Source organism: Canis lupus, chromosome 12, assembly GCF_003254725.2.
Source record: "Canis lupus dingo isolate Sandy chromosome 12, ASM325472v2, whole genome shotgun sequence".
Lineage (NCBI taxonomy): Eukaryota > Metazoa > Chordata > Mammalia > Carnivora > Canidae > Canis > Canis lupus.
Window position 1 is genome coordinate 68,427,711 of NC_064254.1, and position 21,128 is coordinate 68,448,838.

The following is a 21,128-nucleotide window of genomic DNA, read 5'->3' on the forward strand; positions in this document are numbered from 1 at the left end:
GCCCTGGGGGAGCAGGCCCAGAGCTCCAAGATGCAGCTCTTTCAAGCTCCCTCACACTTGCACATGAGAGGCTCCCCCTTAAAAACACTTTCCCACACAATAAAGGGGAAAAGGGACTTATGACTGTTAGTTTTTGTTTTTGTTTTTTAAATCACTGTCTGGCTGAGCGGCAGTGGGCACAGCTGAAGAGAGGGGAAGCAATGCTGCCGCCACACCTGGAGACTCCGATCTTGCCTCTGCCCTTTGACTAGCTGCCTGCCTTTGTGCAAGGTGCTCAACCCGAGTCTCTTTCTCTCGCTTCCCTCCCGACTCTTCACATTTAGGCTCCCGGGCCCGGCCCTCCATAGGGTCCCCTGTAGATGCCCCGGCTCCTTCCTCTCCCTCTGCTGCAGGCGACCATTGCTTCTATTCTCCTCGCAGATCCTGGAGCCCCACAGCCTTTGCTTATCCCCGAGTGCAGTTCTCCACCTCATTTCCTTCTCCTTATTTGTCTCTTTCCGGTGTTTGGCATGGACGGGAGGACATTTGTGAAAGGGAAGAGAGAGGGAGTGGGCGGGACGCTCTATTTGGAAGTTAAGCAAAGGAAATACGGTACGAAGGGTATGAGTGGATTCTTCAGAAGGCGTCGGGGGCAGCATCCGGGAACGTGATGGTGGGGGTGCGGAAGCCAGCAGAAGGGTGATCAGGACAGCCGACCGTGGAGGAGGGTGGGATTGCATGGCCAGGGCCGAGGGTGGCCGCGTGCACACTGTCCCTCGGGCGCCAGTCACCCAGGGCCACAGCCCGACGACCCCACTCCGTGGACTAACCTTCGAAGCCCTGTCCATGGCACCCTTCCCAACGTCCTTGGTTTCTGCCCTGCAACTTCTAACTTATGGGTGGTTCAAGGCAAGAATTTGTAGCCACACACTCTGTGGAGTCCAAAGTGTGGGAGAGGGGAGAGGCACACCCTGGACCGCCCCACCCGGCACCCGGACTCTACTCACTCCCGCGAGCACACTTACACGACCGACTGCCGAGACCGACTCCCATCTCGCCCCTTCCTGAATTAAATATTCATGTCTCCAAACCTTCACCTGCTCCCCACGCGGCCCCCCAGCTTCTGGGTCTGTGAGTTGGGACCTGATGGGTTTGCTGCAGGGCAAACTGTCTCATTTAGGGCCAGGTCTCAGACCCAGGGACGCTGCAGACCCTTGACTCAAAATCACGGCCACATTTCTGTCCGGATGACCAGTGCCAATCACAGCTGCTCGTGTGCTTTTGATTAGGGACAGGGCCTGCCATCTGGCCGCGCAGTAGCGTGTGTGTGCATGTGTATGTGCGTGCGCACGCGCATGGGCACGCTCGCGGTGTGGGCATTTGGCTCCAGCACAAGAGCTGCCACGTGTTGGGGAAATTCAAACAGCCAAGCTGTCTGACCGACGTGAGAGTGAGCATTTGGACGGTATCTGCACCAACCAGGGTCTTCGTTTAAGCGCTTTCCTCCTCGCTTGAGGCTGCCGAGAATGAGGAGGGGAGAACTGACACGGAATGAAAGAATTTAAAAAGAAAGAAAGGACGGGAGTCCCAGGGTGGCCGTTCTGAAATCCAGTAGGAAGCACTGCCCTGCCATACATTCCAGTCCCGCTTCGCCTTGCTCCGAAGGCCTAGGCTTGGTGAAAAACAACAGCCACGCAGCCTCCCCGCTCCCTTCAGATGCCAGCGTTACCTTCTACGCGACAGGCCTACGCTCCGCTGCTAACGGCACTCCTAATTCCACACACGTACCTTGCTCACCGCGGTGTGCACATCCGGGAAGGAGGAAAACAGCCCTGGGAATTCCCTCCCTGGCATCGGGTGCTCTAAAAGTAGCCGAAAAGCTCCCCACCGGAGTGGCTGCGGGCCTGGGGTGTGTTTAATCTAGAGTCTGATTTCTACAAATCTTTGGGGGAGGGAGAGCGGAGGGAGATGATTTAGAGGGGTGGGGTGCTCAGCTGACACGGTTATTTCCCATCCTTCCTCTAGATCCCTCTTCTGCTTGTCTCCTGGTTCTCAACCCAGCTGGGCTCCTCAGTGGGCTCCTCTGACCCCTGGATTCCCCCCCGGGTTTGGCGGCAAATCTGGAGGAGCCCCAAGGGCAGGCTCAGGTACGAAATCGCCCGATCCAAGCCTGGCCTTTCTCTGCAACGTGGCCTCTCGTTCTTAGCCCTGGTGCCTGCTCCGTGCCCACTGCCCTTCTGGCCTCAGTCGGTGACGGCCGTCACCCTTGAGCTCCGGGACATCACAGCATGCCTTGTTGGTTTCCCTAACCCTGCCCATGCCTTTATAAAGAACTCCTTTATTAAATTCTCCAATGAGCATGTTTCTGTCCTCTGCTGAGACTTGGATGGAACGACAAGCTATGATTTGATGTATCTCTTGGCTTTCCACAGCCCTCTTTCCCCAAAGGCAAAGCGTCCGAGGCTTGGACGCTGTGCGGGGGCCAGCCTGAGCCAGGAAGACCACATCAGTGGACGCTCAGTCACCAGAAGGCAACATGCTGTCCATCCATTGAACCCACTATAGTCTCCCACCTGTAGAGCTATCGGATCCCTGCCAGAGCAAGAAGAAACACCTCAGCTGGAGGACGCCATTCCAAATATTTTTCTGGAGGTGGGGAAGGGAAGGAGAGAGGAAGGATGGTGCCGCAAGCGACTGTTGTCTCGGATGTGATCACGAGCCATCCCATATAAATGCCCACCTTGTCTTGCTGTGTACTCATTGTCTTCGATCAACCTCGCCAATCCAAAGTCAGCAATCTTGCATATTAGTCCGTTCCCCACTAGGATGTTTGCTGACCGCAGGTCCCTGTGGATGTAATTCATGCGCTCGATGTAAGCCATTCCCGCGGCAACCTGTAGGAACGGAGGAACAGGACGCACGTCACACCACGACTCCACGGGCTCACACGGCCTTACGCCTGAGGCGGGCGTCAGAGGACCACGCAGCCTACCTGTGCTGCCATATCCACGAGGTTTGGTAATTTCAGAGCTCTTCCTTCCCCGTCTTTTAAGAAATCGAGTAAACTTCCTGTGGACAAAACATAAAACCATTTCAATTTACTCTGGAAGATAAAAATGCCTGACAAAGGGCTGCATTTGGTTTTCTTATTAGAAATAATGAGGTGATTGAATAGATGATGCCGCTGATGAAGAAAAAAGAGATTCATACAAAAAAAAAAAGGAGGGTAGAAAAAACTCTTGTTTGAGAGGCAGCGGTTTTATCTTTCAGATTTCAGATTTCAGCACAGACAATGGTGACTTCATTTCTAAGAACAAAAGTTTGGGGATGCCTGGGTTGTTCAGTGGTGGAGCATCTGCCTTTGGCTCAGTGTGTGATCCCGGGATCCTGGGATCGAGTCACACATCAGGTCCCTGCAGGGAGCCTGCTTCTCCCTCTGCCTGTGTCTCTGCCTCTCTCTCTGTGTCTCTCGTGAATAAATAAATAAAATCTTAAAAAAAAAAAGAACAAAAGTTTGAAAAAAGCATAATGCGTGGGATATGATTCCCTTTATGTCACAAAGAAGGGCACATGGGGACATGTGGGGATACGTGGGGAGCTGCACTACTTTGCTTCATCCCCAGCAGCCCCCACCGACATGGGGAAGACGCTGCCCGCCAAGTGGTTCCCAAAGTGTGGTTCTGGGACCAGCAGGGATTGCATCCCTCGGGGAATCTGTTAGAAACTCTCAGGTTGTGTGCCAGAATCAGAATCAGAAACTCAGGAGGCGGGGCCTGGAAACGTGCAGTGTGAGAAGCCTGCTGGGTGATCTTGATACATAGCAAAGTTTGAGAAGCACTGGCCTAGCTTATTTACAGATTTTTAAATCAAGGAAAGAATATCTGAGGAATATAGAGTGGGGCAGGTAGCTCCCCTCGTTGGATCATGGCCAGCCAGGCCTTCCGGATATTTGACGCCTCAGAGCCACCGTGACAGCACGGCCTAAGTTGCTTAGGACCAACACCAGGGCTCGAACAATCCTGCGCAGAGGCCGGAGGCTTGTGATGGTCACTGGTGATTGCTTGCATGCTTTAATCACAAAGTTATTGACCAAATAACCCTGGAGACAAAAGACAAGCAATCTGCCAGGAAAAAACATTTTTTCCGAATATATTTAAAAACAAAGTACATGGAAAGGAAAAAATTACACTGGGGTCCTCTGTTGTACGATGCATTCATTGCCTTTTAAGGTTGTTTCTTGTTTGGTTCGTCTATTTTTCCGAAACAAAGTGATCTTTGGCCTTATCCCTGGCAATACTGCTTTTGATTAGAAAGAGAGAGAATGAGAATAAAATGAGCTCTCTAGGCCGCTTGGGTGCTGCAGTTGATTGAACGCCCGGCTCTTGGTTTCGGCTCAGGTCATGATCTCCGGGTCGTGAGATCGAGCCCTGCATCAGGCTCTGCACTCAGCAGGGAGTCTGCTTGAGACTCTCTCTCCTTCTCCTTCTGCCCCTCCCGGTTGTATTCTCTTTCTCTCTAATAGATAAATAAATAAATCTTAAAAAAATGTGCTCTTTAAAAGCATGTCTTTCTTCATCTGATATTTAAGAGAGTTGGAAAAACAAAGGTGCTGAGAAGATGGAGACAAAATGAACCCAGAGACCTGTGTCTGATATGAACCGTTCAGCCCTGAAAAAGGAAATTTAGCACAAGGCATGCCATCCGAAATGACAGCAAATGATCACAGCCCTCGCCACCACCCTTGACATTAAAAATGAATGCTTTCGTTACGGAGAGGAGCTGAGACTCCTGACATGTGCAGCGTGTAAAAGGTGCTGTGTTTCATAAGGACCTAGGGGTGGGAGCACACTCAAGGTCATGGTCTGTTTTAAAACTGTTTTTATTAATGAGCAATTTGTGCTTCCTGACGGGAATGCTTGACTCATGCAGAAAGCAGGGAAAAAGCAAGCAGGCACCACCATTTCCCTCCCCAAAACAACAACAACTGTGAGAGGGATCCCAACCTTTATTCATGTACTCGGTGACAATGTAGATTGGCTCCTCGGACACCACCGCGTAGAGCTGGACCAACTTGTCGTGTTTCAACTTCTTCATGATCTGTGCCTCCTCCAGGAAGGACTCAGGGGACATTGTGCCTGGTTTAAGAGTCTTTATGGCTACTTTTGTGTTTCCATTCCAGGTACCTGCACACATCCCACAATACTGAGTCAAATCAAAGCTCCTCTTTTGAAGGAAACAACAACAAAAAAGCTTTTCAATCAATAGCTCCTTACATAAAGTTAGAGTTTAACTTAAAAACTTTTTTTTTCCTTTTTTTTTTATAACTTAAAAACTTAATCTCTCTTTTTTTTTTTTTTTGTTGAATGAGGACAATCAAATGTAAGGACTCTGTCAAATATTTTCAACAAGAAAAATGCGTTTACCTATGGCCGTATTACTTTTTTCTGATTTCGATATTATGCGACTTTCCTTTTCTGGGGCTCACTCATGTGATTACAAATTGTTACCAAAAGCTCTGGACACTTCTTTACAAGGATGAAAGCCCAAAGGTCATTAGAACAGGCCTGGCCATCCCATAGCTATCCCTTCGGCAGTAGAGTGAGCATGGAAGAAGCCATTTTATGAAGAGTGCCATTAAAAAAAAACACATGGCAACACACTGAGGATGTCTGGAAATTTCCTCTAGACTTTCAACTGTCTGCAGTGGATGGGCTACTTGACCGAGTCCTTGAACAGCTGATACATAGGTAAGATTACAAGTATACTATTGAGCTTTGGCAAGAAGCTCACAGCCTACTTGTCCCATACTTCAACCAGGTAAGGAAAGTTCCTCATGTTAACTGATGGTCAGCCACAAGAACAATAGCTTCTATCAGTTAGAGTGAAAAAATTAAACAGCAGCAAAGAGGGAACAGAAGTATTTAGGCATAACATGTTAAAATCAAGTAGATACAGAGACAGGCCTGGTTTATGATCACAGGTTGCCTCATCTATAAAATATAGGAACGGAACTGGATTATCTTTTGAATCTCTTTCAGCTCCAGAATTAAAAAAAAAAATCTAGGTTCAATGTGTATTCCATTATTAGTCTTATAACTATGAATTAAAACTCTAAGGGAGGGGCACCTGGGTGGTTCAGTGGTTAAGCATCTGCCTTTGGCTCCAGTCCTGGGATCGAGTCTCAGATCAGGCTCCCCACAGGGAGCCTGTTTCTCCCTGTGCCTTTCTCTCTGTGTCTCATGAATAAATAAATAAAATCTTTAAAAAAATCTGCTGAGTTAGATTATGCCTTTACTATTTGTAAAGAAAACTGGTTTAAATGAAGATTAATTTTTATATTTAATATAACTGATTTTAGAATTAAAAAATTCTGTAACCCTTGGGTACTCTGTTCAAGGCATGGTTCATATAATGACGACATGCAGCCTAGAAAAATCTGAGTTAGGAAAGAGCAGTGGCTTATAGAAGAGTTCATTCAAATTATAAAATATCTGACTGCTACATATAAGTGGAGAAGGTGACAATCTGTAAGTGGTCTTTGCTATTTGAGCGCTGTCAGCATCCCAAAATTTTAAATAGAGATTTTCTTCTCTGGTAACAACCCAGTTAGTCTCACTGGCATTCCACCATAACATGGTGTTTTATGTTCAGTAGGAAACAAATTCTTAATAGTACGGCATAATGACTTCAAGTTGATAATTATGCATTTTGAAAATAAATCTTCGTGGAATGTCCAATTCTTCCTGACTGCATAAATGAATTAAAATCTTGGCACCCGCAACTTCAGTTATAAATTGAGCGGATGAAGGAGAGGAAGGCCATATACAGATATTCATATATACTTATTATATAGTAGCTTATACACACATATATGTGCATGTCTGCGTGTCTGTCTCTAACCTTACTGCTCTATCTACAGCTACGTAATACTTATTCCTTGCCAGGTTCTGTTCCAAGTGCTTTCCCTGTGCTAAATCTTTTAATGTTGACCACCCCTAAACACTTAGAGCTACACATAGCAACAGGTACCTATCTTTATTGTTTTTAATTGAATCTAAGAAAGGAAGAAGGCGGATTCCATAAGCACCAACATCTGTCTCACTGACGGAGAGATGTGTTTGGGTGGGGCCAAATTCAAGGATTTTCTCTAAGCCAAGCTGCCATGGACCAAAGGCTGTTATAAAAGAAGTGGGACGGGCCCAGGGCATTCAGCCTTATCAATGACACGACAACCAAATTAAGAGAGGTCTGAGTGGTCTACTGAGCATCCACTACGTGCAGGGGTTCTGGGTATATTGTCCATGTCATCCTCAATCCTGTGAAGTAGATATCATTCCAATTTTACAGATGAGGGAACTAAGGCTCAAAGACATTAACTTAGCCCCTTGCCCATGGTTAATCAGCTAGGAAAGGTTCAAATGCAGGCCCACTGAGAAAAAAAAAAAAAAAAAAAAAGGAAAAAAAAAGCCCATGGTCTTTCCCTATAGTCACCCGTCCATTGTATCTTACCTTCTCAGGTCTTAGGAAGAGGAAACAATGGATTCTTACTGTATTGGTTTCTCGTTCTGTGCACGCCTGCCTTCGTTAACCACGTGATGGAGGATAGAGGAGTACAGCGAAGTATTGCTGTACTCTCAAAATCTGGATGTCCTGTGCCTGACCGGCTACCCAGGTTAAATGTCTTGGTCCCAAAAACTGTGTGTGTGTGTGTGTGTTTGTCCCAAACTGTCTTTTTAATTGGCTCTGAGGTGCAGCCAAAATGCAATGCGCCCTCTGCCTTACCAAGCCACACTTCAGCGAAACACCCCTGACCCAGCTTCTTCTCCAGAAACAACGAATCACGTGCAACTTCCCAAGCATCTTTAGCCAATCCAGAAGTTTGTGGGGTACAACTTGATGCAATCACAGTTAAGTTAAAGCACAAACCATCAGCTTTGTCTACAGGAAAGGGAATTAATAAAGAAAACACAGTCCTTATAATCCATAATCATGCATGCACTAGGGAAGATGGAAGGTGACTTGCCCCTTAGGGCGACACTGAGTTCACTGGGCAAATGTTTGCACTTGAAAATGAAGTGCTGGAATGTTCCTCGTACTATCTTCTGGCTTATGAATTGAGACTCATATGATAGCATAATTTGAGCCATCTGCCAATCATGACCACTACTTCTCTTTTGGAAATTCTGGAATTCTGAAATCAAAATCAAATGTATAATTCCCCACTATCAGTAATTTAAACCTTCTTCCTTCCGGGTCACAAGTCTTTATTTTCACCTTCCATCTTTGATGTTTGGGACTTCCCAAACGAGAGAGCTACTAATAGAATAATTGAGTCTCAGCATACCCATCCATACTTCCCCAAACTGCCCATTTCCCAGTCTCTTGATCAACTGCAGGGATTCTCGAGGGATTTCCCAGACATCTTTGGTTTTGACAGACAGATCGGTAAGCCTTGGCATCCCTTTATGACAGGGAACAACTAGGCGGCAGCAGAGACCTGCGGCTCTCTCTGATGGAGTGGAGACAGCAGCAGGAGAGGGAGAGAAAAGCAGAACATGTGAAACGACACTTAACAGTTGCACAAACCCAGCGAGCGCACAGCATTGCTCAAAACAGGGCTACGTCGGCAGAGAACTGCACGTATCTTGGAAGATTAGACACCACACGTTGAAACATGTTCATTGGAGGTAGAACAGGAAAGACATTTTAAACATGGACTGCTCCATGCCTCCAGGTAGTATATAGGCTACACACATACACAGGTACAGGTACGGCTGTTTTGGTTTCTATACTCGCTAACGAAGAAAAATGTTTTCTGTCCGAGATGCTAATGACATGTCTCTGGAGCCCTGGAGATCTCTCCAGTGACTTCAGAAGTTACCTTTGGAAGACAGAACATCAGCATGACTATCCTCTCCCTTTCTAATATCAAGGGTTCAGGGACTTTCTTTGGTTTGAACATATTTAAAATTGTGACTTTAATTCAGGATTTTTCCATAGAATGTTAGACTGTTACAAGCCAGGAAGACTGAAGATTATACCTGGCCGGGGAAAAAAGAGGTCACATTTCTCTAGGGATTTCTTTGGCATTTTAACTGACTCTATTCTAGCCGTCAGATACTCTTGCTTCTTTGATATTTCCCATTAAAAAAAAATCTTTATAACCGTCTCCAATGCATAATTTAGAAATCTGGTTTCAAAGCAGAAAGAAAGGAAACTGAAATCTGCAGAAACTCAAGGCTGAGAAAGAATCCTATTTCCTATGAAAAAAAGACAAAGGAAACAAGTTATCACTTATGGGCTATTTGGAATTTTTCCCCTTCTCTCTTTTCTTTCTTTTTCTCTTCGTTTTTTTTCTTTTCCTTTCTTTCTTTCCTTTTTTTTTTTTTTTTTTTTAAGGAATATACCTTTTAGAATATAACAGTGGTGAGGGGAAATTGCCTAAATGTCAGGTTAAGTGTCTGCCAGGTAAGAAAAAGTAACAAAGAATAAGGGATCGGAGCAGTGACAAAAGCTGTAGAGCGCCTGGCGTGTGCAATGGACAGCGCCCCACCCGCCACGTCCCACCGGAGGCCCCTTGGATCCAGGGAAATCCTGTGGAGGGTGGTTGTCTTTTCTCCAGGAACCAGCCTTAAGTTATTTTTTATTCCTTTATGGTAGAACCAGGTTCTGAGATGTTTAGGCAGGAAATTATTTATGTGTCAATATTTCAGAGGCACTTTATTGCATGAGAGAGAGAAAGAGGGAAGAGGCAAAGCCAATATAAAAACAAATCTAACTTGAGATGGAATTTTTTTTTTTTGAGATTAAAAAACGTCTATTGCTCTTCATATCCTTTCTCTCCTCCAGCTTTACGATGTTATTAACGTGCCCTTTCCAACACAATATTTTCAAATGATCCAAACCCTGGGGATCCTGCTGATGTTTGGCTGTAATGAAATATATTTCGGCATTTGAAAAATCCTTACATGTGCAGGCACTTTGAGTATGTCGCTTAAGCTCAGGGAGATATTCTGCTTCATTTCTCCCAAATATTTCATTAGAATCCATATAAACTAAACCTATCCAATGCCCTAATCAACGAGTACTCCAAGTCCTGTTAATTTTTCACTTTTTCATTAGTGCCCAGGATGAATCGATAGGTATTTCTTATTGCCACTTTCAAAAGATTGCTTTTTCTCGGTGCTAAAAAATTATACACAATTTAAAAAAAAAAAATGAGTGTGCACAGAGCAATAGTTGAGGTCAAGCCATGTACTATTTTGGGGTTTTGTTACTGTCCTGAAGAACAGTATATAATGTGTATATATATATATATATATATATATGTATGCATATATTATGTGTGTACACATAATACACACACACACATATACAGATCACAGAAAAAACTACAGGGATCAATGGGACATAGATCTGTATATGCATGTGCATCTATGTAAAAATCCACCTGTGTGTATATGTTATGTGGTGCGATAGCCTTGCTAATCTTAGAAAGTAATCGTTTTGACACTTGTATATAAGACCATATTCTTTACTAAAATGTGCGGACTGTACACCTAAATACCTCATAAGCATATATTTCTAGGAACAACACACTAACAGTGACCTCTGGGTGTTAGGACAGCGGCTGATCTAGTTACTGTTTGTAAGCTGGATTTAATACAATAGCTATAACAGATCTAGGAGCTGTGGGCCACACAGTCTACATCTAGTTAGGAAATAGCCGAAGTGGTGGAGGAGTGGAACGTGATAAATGGACTGCAAAATGCATCTGGTCATGGGAATGAAAAGCATGTGCAGCCAGTCCCGTGAGTGCTGAGTGTGAACTGGGGACCCTCGACAGGAGCCCCCCCGCCCCCAACCGTGAGTTCCCTCCCAGACACTGCTCCCTCTCCTGTCACGGTTTCTGATTACAGACCCAGGGGAACAGGAAAAGATGACAACATTTACAATTTAACCTATTGCTTCGTACTTGAGAACTAGAATGTTTTAGAATCTTTTGACAAATGCGTGGAACTAATAACAACCATGGTAAAAAGACATCAACAGAACCTATTCAGCTAAGCCCCACCTTGCCTGGCTGCAAAGAAAACTATGCCACTGCTGACCTTGCTCATGCTTGTACCTCCTCCCCGCCCGACCTCCCTAGGAGCCTCCCGTTCCCTCCAGTGTCCCGGTGGTGAGTAGCTAGAGTCAGGGTTACCTGAGTAATGTTGTACAAGCTGCTGAAGTGTTTCAAACTGGGCCCGGGTGGTAATATAGTATCCACCATTGTCAAGTTTGCGAATTTTATAATGTTTGACATGGTCTCCTTTCATATCATCCCAATCTCGGATCGACAGTGAATAGGCACCTGGTAAATATGCAAAGCATTAGCAGCTCCAATAATTTTGAAAGCTCATTTGTTTTTTGGGTCTCACTTACCTGACTATTCTGATTAATCAATATGAAGAGAACACACACACGCATGTGTGCATGCACGTTTGCACATGCGCATCTGCACACATGCAAATGTGCATGCACACACACTCTTCTACTCAGTAACAGAAGAAGAAAACACATCTTTCTTGCAAATGCCAGAAGTTATTAGCAATTAAGTCATTTTATCCTTGAGAATGAAAGCGTCCTGACCCTCTTCAGTACCCTAGTGTTGCCTAATATGGTATTAGACCCAACTCCCCTGGGGGCGGATGAAGAGAAACACAGACACACAGGCAGGCTGGGGTCTCTGTCCTCATCTTCCTTACCCCTGGAGTGCTGCAGAGTCAGTGGCCACGTGTGTTGAAGAAGGGTAAGGACCGTTTCTCTAGAAGGGAGCCTTCAGATTCCACTTCACTGTCTCAGGAGCACATAACCATGGCTAGTAGATCAAGCTAGAAGGCCACTGCTCCTCCTTTCCCTTGGCCCAGCTCCCTTTTGTGGGCTCTGATGTGTGGGTGGTTAAATAATGGAAGGCCAGTGGTTGGAGGAAGAGCAGTCCTCAGATTTGAAAAAACAAAAGGAATGCAAAAATAACCTGTAGGATTGGTGCCTGAGGAACCACAAGCTGTAGAAATCAGTAACTCTAAAGAACTGCCGTGAATTCTATCATCTTGCATGTCTGCAGGAGTGAAGCTGCCTGGCCCCTGTTTTGGGAGAAAGGGCTTGATTCTGAGCCTCTACAGTTCTTTTGGAGCTGTCTGTGGTTCTAGAGCCTGGGGGGGAAACTGAAAATAGGACTCTGCTCACAAGGTGGGGAGGATATGTGCCATTTAAAAATCCTTGTACGTTAGAGAGAAGCCTTTTCATCTGCTCTGACTAATCCACAGATTTGAATGACAACCAAGTTCTTCAACTCCTTATCTTACCTTTGGTGGTTTCACTTTCACGGATAAGAAAGGTACCTCTCGGGTTTCCAAAGGACAAAAGCTGTCGCTCAGCATCTTTTCGGCCAAGTTTTCCAAAGTACCACCTTTAAATGAGATCAAGGGAAGGAAACATTTTGTAAGGGATCATTTACAAAACTGCAGTAGTGATCCTCCTCACCTCCGATCGCATCCCTAGCCTTTCCCCTTCCACGTTTTCCTAGCCTCATCTAGTTCCCTTTCAGTCTGCTCCCGATTCCATCCCTAATCCATCTTTTTCAGTCTTTGAAGAAAATAAATCAGATTGGAATCGTGGGCGATTTTCCTTCTCTTCCAGAGGTGACAAGAACTGGTTTGTGTTAACACTGCCACCTGCATTCACAAGAAGAGAAATCTAAGACCTTGTTTTGAAATGGCAAGTGCAGGAGACCCTTTCCGTGCATGTCTATAAGACCCTGGATTTCTGAGCATAATTACAACACCTGGGAAATAACGAAATGCAGCCTTAGTCTAAGTAAAGATCATTAATCAAGCATTGAAAAAAAAAAGTCAGGATGGATAAAGAACAGAAACGTGATATTTTCAGTAACTTCGTACCTACAGTGATTTTGGAAAAAAAAAAAAAAAAAAGCTGTCAAGACTACCCCTAATTTGAGATGACTGCTGCCTTTGGATGCTTGCTTTCATGCTCTTCCTGGCCAGCAGGTGTGAGGACTTGTGTAAATGGAAGATCTGCCCAGCAGATGGGTGGGGATCTGCGCATGTGTGCTCTGGCACAGCTGCAGGGACAGGTCACTACACAGTCAACGAGCACGGCCTCACAAACGACTGGCTGTTGCAGCTGTTTCCTATCCTCCCCGTGACAACACCCTGGTGCCGTGTGAGAAGGCGTCGCGTCAAGTCACCTCACAATCTCTGCTGTTCATCTTTTATCTTCCCTTCCGCTCTCTAGCCCTAACCATGGCTTGGCAATTAGCTAACGTTTCTGCAACTAGCTGCTGAGGGAGCAGCAGCAGGTGCCGTGGGAATCCACGACAGAATTCAGGAGAACCCCGTCGGAATCTGTGCACAGACACAATTTTAGAATATTCAACTGTGAGAGGATCCAGTTTCTAAAATGAAATTTTAATTCACTATACTTGAACATAGCTATTATGTGTTCACTGTCAAATTCTTTTGTGAATGAAGGAGCCTCGCTGAAGATAAGAAAAGACACACTCCAAGCGAGCTCCTCGGTGACTTTTAAAGGCACCAGACTGTGCAACAATCCTAACTTAGCGCTAGACGGTATAAAGAGAATCACAACAATTATTTACGAGAAATGACTTTCTGGGTTTGCATCGGTTGCCGGATGAAAACGCAGTATAAATGCAAATGGTGGTGAAAAGAGAACAGTTGGAACAATGGGCTGAACCAAGACAATAGCATTTTAAGATAATGGTAATTAATTGCCTATGTAAAGCCATAGGCGTTATCTTCTTAAGATGCTAATTTATTCTTTAAGAACGACGTATTTTAAAAACTGACCATTACAAATATAGCTTAAATATATAGTCGGTAGGTTCTCAGTTAAATCAAAGTATTGCCACCTTTTAGTGGTACCTTTTATTCTGAAAGAACGCACAGATGTTGGCAAATCTGCCCCCCAAAATAAAAATTCAATACAAATTCCTTTATTCTCTGATGATAAAACACACTCCCTAGGAGAAAAAAATGAGTGCAGAACCACTGAGTATTTGAGAGTGGGAAACAAAACCGGTCTCCTTAGAGCAAATATAAAGGAATTAAAGGCAAGACAGTGATCCTGTTGGGAATTTGGTTGGGGTGCACCGTCTAATCCTCCCCGTCGTGCTTAAACAAATCCAGGGCAAAATGCCATATCAGAGCCAAAGGATGGCGGGCTTCGTGGCTGACTCTCCTTGCCCCCCTTACTGGTCAGGCAAGGCCACCAGAAGAGGCAGATGCCCAGGGTGTCAGGGAGGAGGACAGGTTCCCCGGATCTGGGAGTCATGGGCCAGTTTTCTTTCCCTCAGTTCAGAAATGAGGGTTGCCACACGGGCCACTCTCATTAGTTCTCCCTTTTGGAAGCGACCATGACTCTGCGCAGGCCAGGAGAAGGAACGATGGTTGTCCCCTCTAGAATGCCCTCAGCCTGCCAACCATCTTCCCAGACCGGTACCAGTGAAGTCCTTGGTCTGACAGTTAACTGCGAGTCACGATTTACCATCACAGAAACCAACCAAGATGGCAACTCAAAGGAGAGGAGCATTTGAAATGCATCATCAGGGGATCCCTGGGGGGCTCAGCGGTTTGGCGCCTGCCTTTGGCCCAGGGCGTGATCCTGGAATCCCAGGATCGAGTCCCACGTCAGGCTCCTGGCATGGAGCCTGCTTCTCCCTCCTCCTTTGTCTCTGCCTCTCTCTCTCTCTCTCTCTCTCTATCATAAATAAATAAATAAATAAATAAATAAATAAATAAATAAATAAATAAATCTTAAAAAAAAATAAAAGAAATGCATCATCAGAGGATTCCCTGAGCTGTGGAACATGCCATAGGTGAGATATTTCTACCTGGGCATGGAAGGTATGTCTTCAGTACCCCCTTAATATTTCCCATTACTCTGAGAAAGAACTCAATCTGATCTTTGATAATTGTTTGCCTCCTTGATCACCCCCCTCCCTGTCCCCCTTGCCTTTCTTTTTCCCTCCCCACTCCCATTCTTTCTCCCTTCCTCTCTCTTTTTTTTTTTTTTTCCAGTGGACTATATTATAGGCTTAGAGCCTTGGGTTCACAGTAATAATATATGCTCTGGCCAGAATTGCATCACATTTTCCCGATTACTTTGTATCTGTGGCAAATACTATTGGGTTTTCAATAGACTTGGGATGTAATGCTCCCTTTCAAACTGTATTGACATATTATTACGTCAATAATAGTACAAGTATCCCACAGACAGGGCACAGGCCGCAGCACAACGCCTGGGAGAACATGGCATCACCATACTCTCTCAACCCTGAAGTCGCTCTAGAGAACTTCTTCTCCCCGCAACCTGCACAAAGTTAATGGCATTTCACTGTGACAGCTAACTTTTAAAAGCAAATAGTTGAGTGAAAACAACAGAAACAAAACATACTCTTCTGCCTGGATTGAGTCGACTGGAGCCACGTAATTGCTGGGAATGTAACCAGTCTCTCCGGTTGTCAAGGAGCGGGCTTCCCACCAATCTCCTTCCCTGCAGAGAACAAGGAGAAAAGGAAGTGAGTGCGCAGACCATTTTAATGCCAACGCCGTTAGGGTATCAAAGACTATCTCCCAGTCATCTCATTGGCTGATTTCTGCAAATTCCAACATAGGCCTCTGCGAGGGTCATGCGGCTACCATCGACGTCAGCTGTGACTCGAATCCAGGGCTTGTCTCTCATCTCTTATTTAACTTGCAAATTAGGAATGTAGGACCCTGGCCACGAGGGGGTTCTCCTGGGGGGTGGACGGGCATTGTGCTTGGTAAGGGTCCCCAGCTTGGACAGAGGGGAAGGGTACTCGGCCTCAGGCTACGTTAGAAAAACCCTGTAACGAGGAACCAACTGGTAGTTATGGGAGGTGCGGGACGTGTGATCGTGGTAGACGTTCACGACACGTGCACGGGTCAACCGGCCACACTGTCCACACCGCACACCCGTCACACCGTACACGACCCATCGCAAGGTACACAGTGTGGTGTGTCAGTGACATCTCAGCAGAGCTCGAGGAAAGGCAGAGCATGCACGGCCTCTGCTAATTTAGCTCACAGTCCCGCCGCGGTCGCACATCCCGAGGCAACCGGCATCCTCTGGTACTGCTGGGGAGATGCACACCGGTCGCCGGCTCTAGTGTTGTTTTGCTCGCCACGGAACGGATGTATCAGAAAAGAACAGAACAGGGCAGCTGCCGACGGTCTGAGAGGGGAAGCCTGTCAGGAGGCCCAGGCCCGGATGAAAGCTCACCCCGGGCCTGCCGTGCTTGCCGTCAAGACAATGGGTCGAATCCTTACAGCACAGGACAGGCTGAGCTTGCTCAGAGTGTGCAGCCTGCGGTTCGTTCCTCGGCCGCCCACAGCGCTGACCTGAGTCTGCTGGGCCGGAGGGAAGCGTGGGGAGCCGCGTGCGTGCGGGTGCACGGGGGGAACAGACAGTGGCCGGGCCTGAGGTTGAGTCTCAGCGCCGCGGGACACCCAGCGTTCCAGGAGGCGGCCTGGCCTGTCTCAGCCTGCGGGTGGGGGGCAGAGGGCCGTGCTGCAGGCCTGTAGCGCCCCGTCAGCTTAGGACAAGACGGCTCAGGTTGGCGGTGAGAGGTCATGTGTTTAGGCTCAGGGCCACGGATGTGTGGCGGAGAGCGCGGACGGAGCGTGTGCCCCCTCCACACAGCGGCGCGGGGCTGCGGCCCCGCCAGTGCGACACCCCCAGAACCTGCACCTGCCCGGGCCAGCACCCTTCAGCACCCCGGGCCTGCCCGATTGCTCTCCAGCAGGGGCCCGGCGCCGTCTCGCCTTCCTTTTTTGGTCCATGGAGGCAGCAAGAGAAATCCCTAGCCTTTTTTTTTTTTTTTTTAAATCATTTTATGGCTGGACTCTGTGTCAAAACCCTCAGCCATAAAATGATGTTGTGTGTTGGCTTCTGGCCCTGGTCAAGATCTCCCTCAGACCGACAGCATTAGGCAGAGAATGACCAGCCTCTGTATGACCAGAAGCCTTACTCCAGAGCCCCGTTCTGCAGACTGATTCTGCATGAGGTGACTGATGAGCAGTAACTCTAGATAGAATTTAATAAAGCAACAGACAATGATGACAAGCCCACACGTATTCTGGGTGTGGTTTTGGGGGCAGTGCTTGGTGGCACTGGTGGCACAGAACAGCTCATGAGAAAATGGGGTGCTGGCAAAGGCTTTTAAAGACTCTCATGTCTGGTTGTTTGTATGTTTTTTAAGATTTTATTTATTTATTCATGACGGACATAGGGAGAGAGAGGCAGAGACACAGGCAGAGGGAGAAGCAGGCTCCATGCTGGGAGCCCGACGCGGGACTCGATCCCGGGACTCCAGGATTGCGCCCTGGGCCAAAGGCAGGCGCCAAACCGCTGAGCCACCCAGGGATCCCCTGGTTGTTAGTTTTTTAATTAACTTATTTATTTTAAGAGGGGAGAGGCAGAGGGGGAAGGAGAGAGCAAATCTGAAGCAGGCTCTGAGATACAAGGCTCCATCCCACGACCCTGAGGTCACATGACCTGAGCTGAAACCAAGAGTCAGACGCTTAACCTACTGTGCTACCCAGGTGCCCCTAAAAGCTTACGTTTTAATTCACTTTTCGGTCTTTCCCTTTTTGAGCCTGTTTAACAAATTTAAACAGATACATCCACCAAAACGGGGAGATAACTTCTCACACCTAGGAAGCCCTTTGTTAATCAATCTTAAATTTAGTTTACGTCCAGATCTGTCTTATGAAATGACTGGTATGTACCAAAGGATATGTGTGCATATGAACACCTGTGGACCCACACCCGACCGAAGAGCTGCGTCTTTACTGATCATATGAAATCTACTCCATGCTGTTCCCCTATTGCATTCCTCTGCCTTTTGGGGCTCACATCACGAACTTCAAACTGGTTCATGTTTGAACAGTTTGTATTGGTTTATCTCTGCGTCCTCCAAAAGAAATACGCGCCCTTGTTCAGTACATCACCTAGGAACACATGTGGAAGTTGTTTTTTTTTTTTTTTTTCCTTTGGGACACATGCTAAGAAATGGTTTTGGAGGCTTTAAAATGGTGACATGTTTACTGCTCCGAAATTCCACTAGATGGAGACATTTCATTATTAAAAAGAATAACAATACCCACCACCTCTCCACCCTCTTCTTTCTCTCTCCCTTACTCTACTTCCCAAACCCCACACCCAGGAAATGCTCCAGAATAGCAAAAAATCAAGAGCTTTCAGCAGAAGCTTATCTTTTAGTGCAACCTTCATCAAGTGAGTTCTAATCGACTTAAATGAAGAGGAAGAAAGTCTAATATCAGGGTTGGGGAACATGGAAATGTCATCTGAGGCAGGAAGCCAATACATTTTTTGGGGCAGGGACAAGCCCAAGTCTGATTCAGATGATCTGGGATTAATCAAGTAAGGTCGACTCTTGGGACGCCTGGGTGGCTCAGCAGTTGGGTGCCTGCCATTGGCTCAGGTCATGATCCCAGGATCCGGGATCGAGTCCCACGTCGGGCTCCCCGCAGAGAGCCTGCTTCTCCCTCTGCCTGTGTCTCTGCCTCTCTCTCTGTGTCTCTCATGAATAAATAAATAAATCTTAAAAAAAAAGAAAAAAGTAAGGTCGACCCTTGAACCACATAGGTTGAACTACACAGGTCCTCCTGCATGCAGATCTTTTCCAATAAAACCAGTAAACGTACTCTCTTCTTAGGATTTTCTTAATAACATTTCCTTTACTCTCATTTTATTCTTAAGAACATTGCATATAATACAGATAACATAGAAAATGTATGTTAACGGACTGTTACTAGTCCTTACCTGTTATTGGTAAGGCTTCCAGTCAGTACTAGAAGATTAGAAGTTAAGTTTTTGGGGGCGTCAAGGTTAGATGCAGTTTTTTGACAGCATGTGGTGAGTGGCGGGAGCTGGTGTCCCTAGCCCTCCCCCATTGTTCGAGGGTCAACTATAATTTCCCATTTCAAACCCAGCATTGATGTCTCATTTTGGTGTTGGCACCTAGATAGTTTAGCACAGATTAGAATCCAACTATCAGCTCATCTTAAAGTCATGTATCAGGAATTCATGATTTTTCTTTTAAGTGACTCCATTAATCTCACAAGGGTTTTCAGTTACTCATGAGAAAGATAAAATTCTTTTTATTTTTTGAGGCCATCTAGGGTCACTTTTTCCATCAAAGGAGATATAAGGTGACAAGGCAACAATGTATTATATAGTAAGCCTCACAGGTTGTGCCCAGAAAGGCTGGTAGACTCGAAATATTAAAAATAAATAAATAAATAAATAAATAAATAAATAAATAAATAAAATAAATAAACAAAAGCAAAACAAAACAAAAAAACCCCCAAAACCTTTGAGCAAATGAATAAATCCTCTTTTTAATACATTAGAGGCCAATTCACCCACAGATAAATGATACTTTTTATAAATCATTCACCTTGATTCAGGAAAACAGAATCTGGACTATGGTACTTTCTACTTCTTGAATTATTGTAATGAACGTTTTCAAAACTGCACTTAAAAAAAAAACCACCTGTTCTTACAGTTCAGATTATTTCATGAATTTAGAGTTGGTGAGGTTTTTCTTTAACTGTTATCTTGTTTTGATTAAAATATGTGATTTAAGGCTCTGGTTTAGAATGACTTTTAAGTTTTTATAGCAGCTTCCCCTCGTCCTCTGATTTATTTATTTATTTTTCGTCCTCTGATTTAAAGACTTATTAAGAGAGCCTGTTTTCAGTCCCCCAATTTGCTCATAAAGTTTGTTGGCCCCAGGAGCCTAGGGCCCTGATGCAGCCGGAAGTGGTGTTTGCAAAAAGAAGTTGGTCTGGTCTGTTGAGCTGTGGAGCATTTTTATTATAAATGCTATATTATTTTCAAATTTGGTTACTGTCATCTTACTGTCAGAGTATCCGTAACAATTCTATTGTGTGCTTGGAGGGGACTGTAAACCAGAATTTCTCCTTATCAAGATGAAAAGAACTTTGCAAGGAGTCAGTACCCTAGGCACTATTCCACTCTGTGCAACATGTATATTGTATTTTATTGATTTTTTATATTTATTTATTTATTTATTTATTTATTTATTTATTTATTTATTCATTCATTCATTCATTCATTCACTCATTCATTCATGAGAGACCCAGAGACCCAGAGAGAGAGGCAGAGACACAGGCAGAGGGAGAAGCAGGCTCCCTGCAGGGAACCCAATGGGGACTCGATCCCAGAACTCCAGGATCATGCCCTGAGCCGAAGGCAGATGCTCAACCTCTGACCCAACCAGGCGTCCCTGTATTATATTTTAAAGAGTCACTAGTTTTAGGTGGTAAATCACTAGTCATGAAATGTGAAAATAGGGAATAAAATAAGATGAATTTAAATAGTTTGCTAAATGGGTTCAAGTTTACTAATGTCCAAATATACTGCACTGAGCACTTGTAGTAGGTCGGGGAAGAACCCTTACCCCATGTGGGGCGGTGGTGTCACTGGCTCTGGGCCCATGGCACACAGGGGTACCACATGCTTCCTGCTGCCCTTGAGAACACAAAGGCCAGCCCTGCCACCTCCCATTTCTGCCTCCTGGCAGGGTATGGGGTGGGAGGGCACACTCCCTTGGAGGAGAGAACAGAGCACCATCCCCCTCCCCGCCAGCGGGGAGCCGGGGGCTGGGAGAGGCTGGGGGAGGGGGCTCCTTCTGCCATCTGGTTCCCAATTACTGCTTGGTTTGTCCTTCACAATTTCCTCTTCCCCGTCATTACCCTTTACTTCAAGATACTGTATTTGTTGTAAAAATCTTATTTTTTTCCCCCGACAACCTTGAAAAAGGGCATTTAAATGGCATGTAGGATGAGGAATTCCACTGGCAAGAAGGAAGAACATTAAGGGTGAAAAAAAACAAAACCTTTGCAATATTTTCTTCTAAGAGAAGCGGGCCCGAGGCTGGAAGTCTGTAAACACTGAAGGCCATGCATGCAAATCCTCAAATACAGTCTGAGATAGACTGGATCCTCCTGGACTGTTTCTCCAAAATTTCAATTGAATGCCACCGTATATCC

At 45.6% G+C, this 21,128-nt stretch overlaps 2 protein-coding genes across 5 annotated transcripts in view; one reads left to right on the forward strand and one right to left on the reverse strand.

Moving 5' to 3' along the window:
• Window positions 1-21,128, forward strand: part of LOC112658473 (uncharacterized) — a 444,780-nt gene that overhangs the window by 181,185 nt on the left and 242,467 nt on the right. The window lies entirely within an intron of this gene.
• FYN (FYN proto-oncogene, Src family tyrosine kinase) overlaps window positions 1-21,128 on the reverse strand; it is a 211,362-nt gene that overhangs the window by 30,164 nt on the left and 160,070 nt on the right. For 3 of the 4 annotated variants that reach the window (XM_025444838.3, XM_049092471.1, XM_035698154.2), the window contains 7 exons: window positions 15,460-15,558; window positions 12,330-12,433; window positions 11,186-11,335; window positions 8,324-8,488; window positions 4,983-5,162; window positions 2,972-3,048; window positions 2,720-2,873 (listed from right to left, as the gene is read on the reverse strand). In XM_025444838.3, coding sequence (XP_025300623.1) covers window positions 2,720-2,873; window positions 2,972-3,048; window positions 4,983-5,162; window positions 8,324-8,488; window positions 11,186-11,335; window positions 12,330-12,433; window positions 15,460-15,558 — 929 coding nt within the window. Of the gene's footprint in view, window positions 1-2,719; window positions 2,874-2,971; window positions 3,049-4,982; window positions 5,163-7,761; window positions 7,918-8,323; window positions 8,489-11,185; window positions 11,336-12,329; window positions 12,434-15,459; window positions 15,559-21,128 lie in introns of all 4 variants that reach the window. The other variant, XM_025444839.3, reaches the window with a different exon arrangement.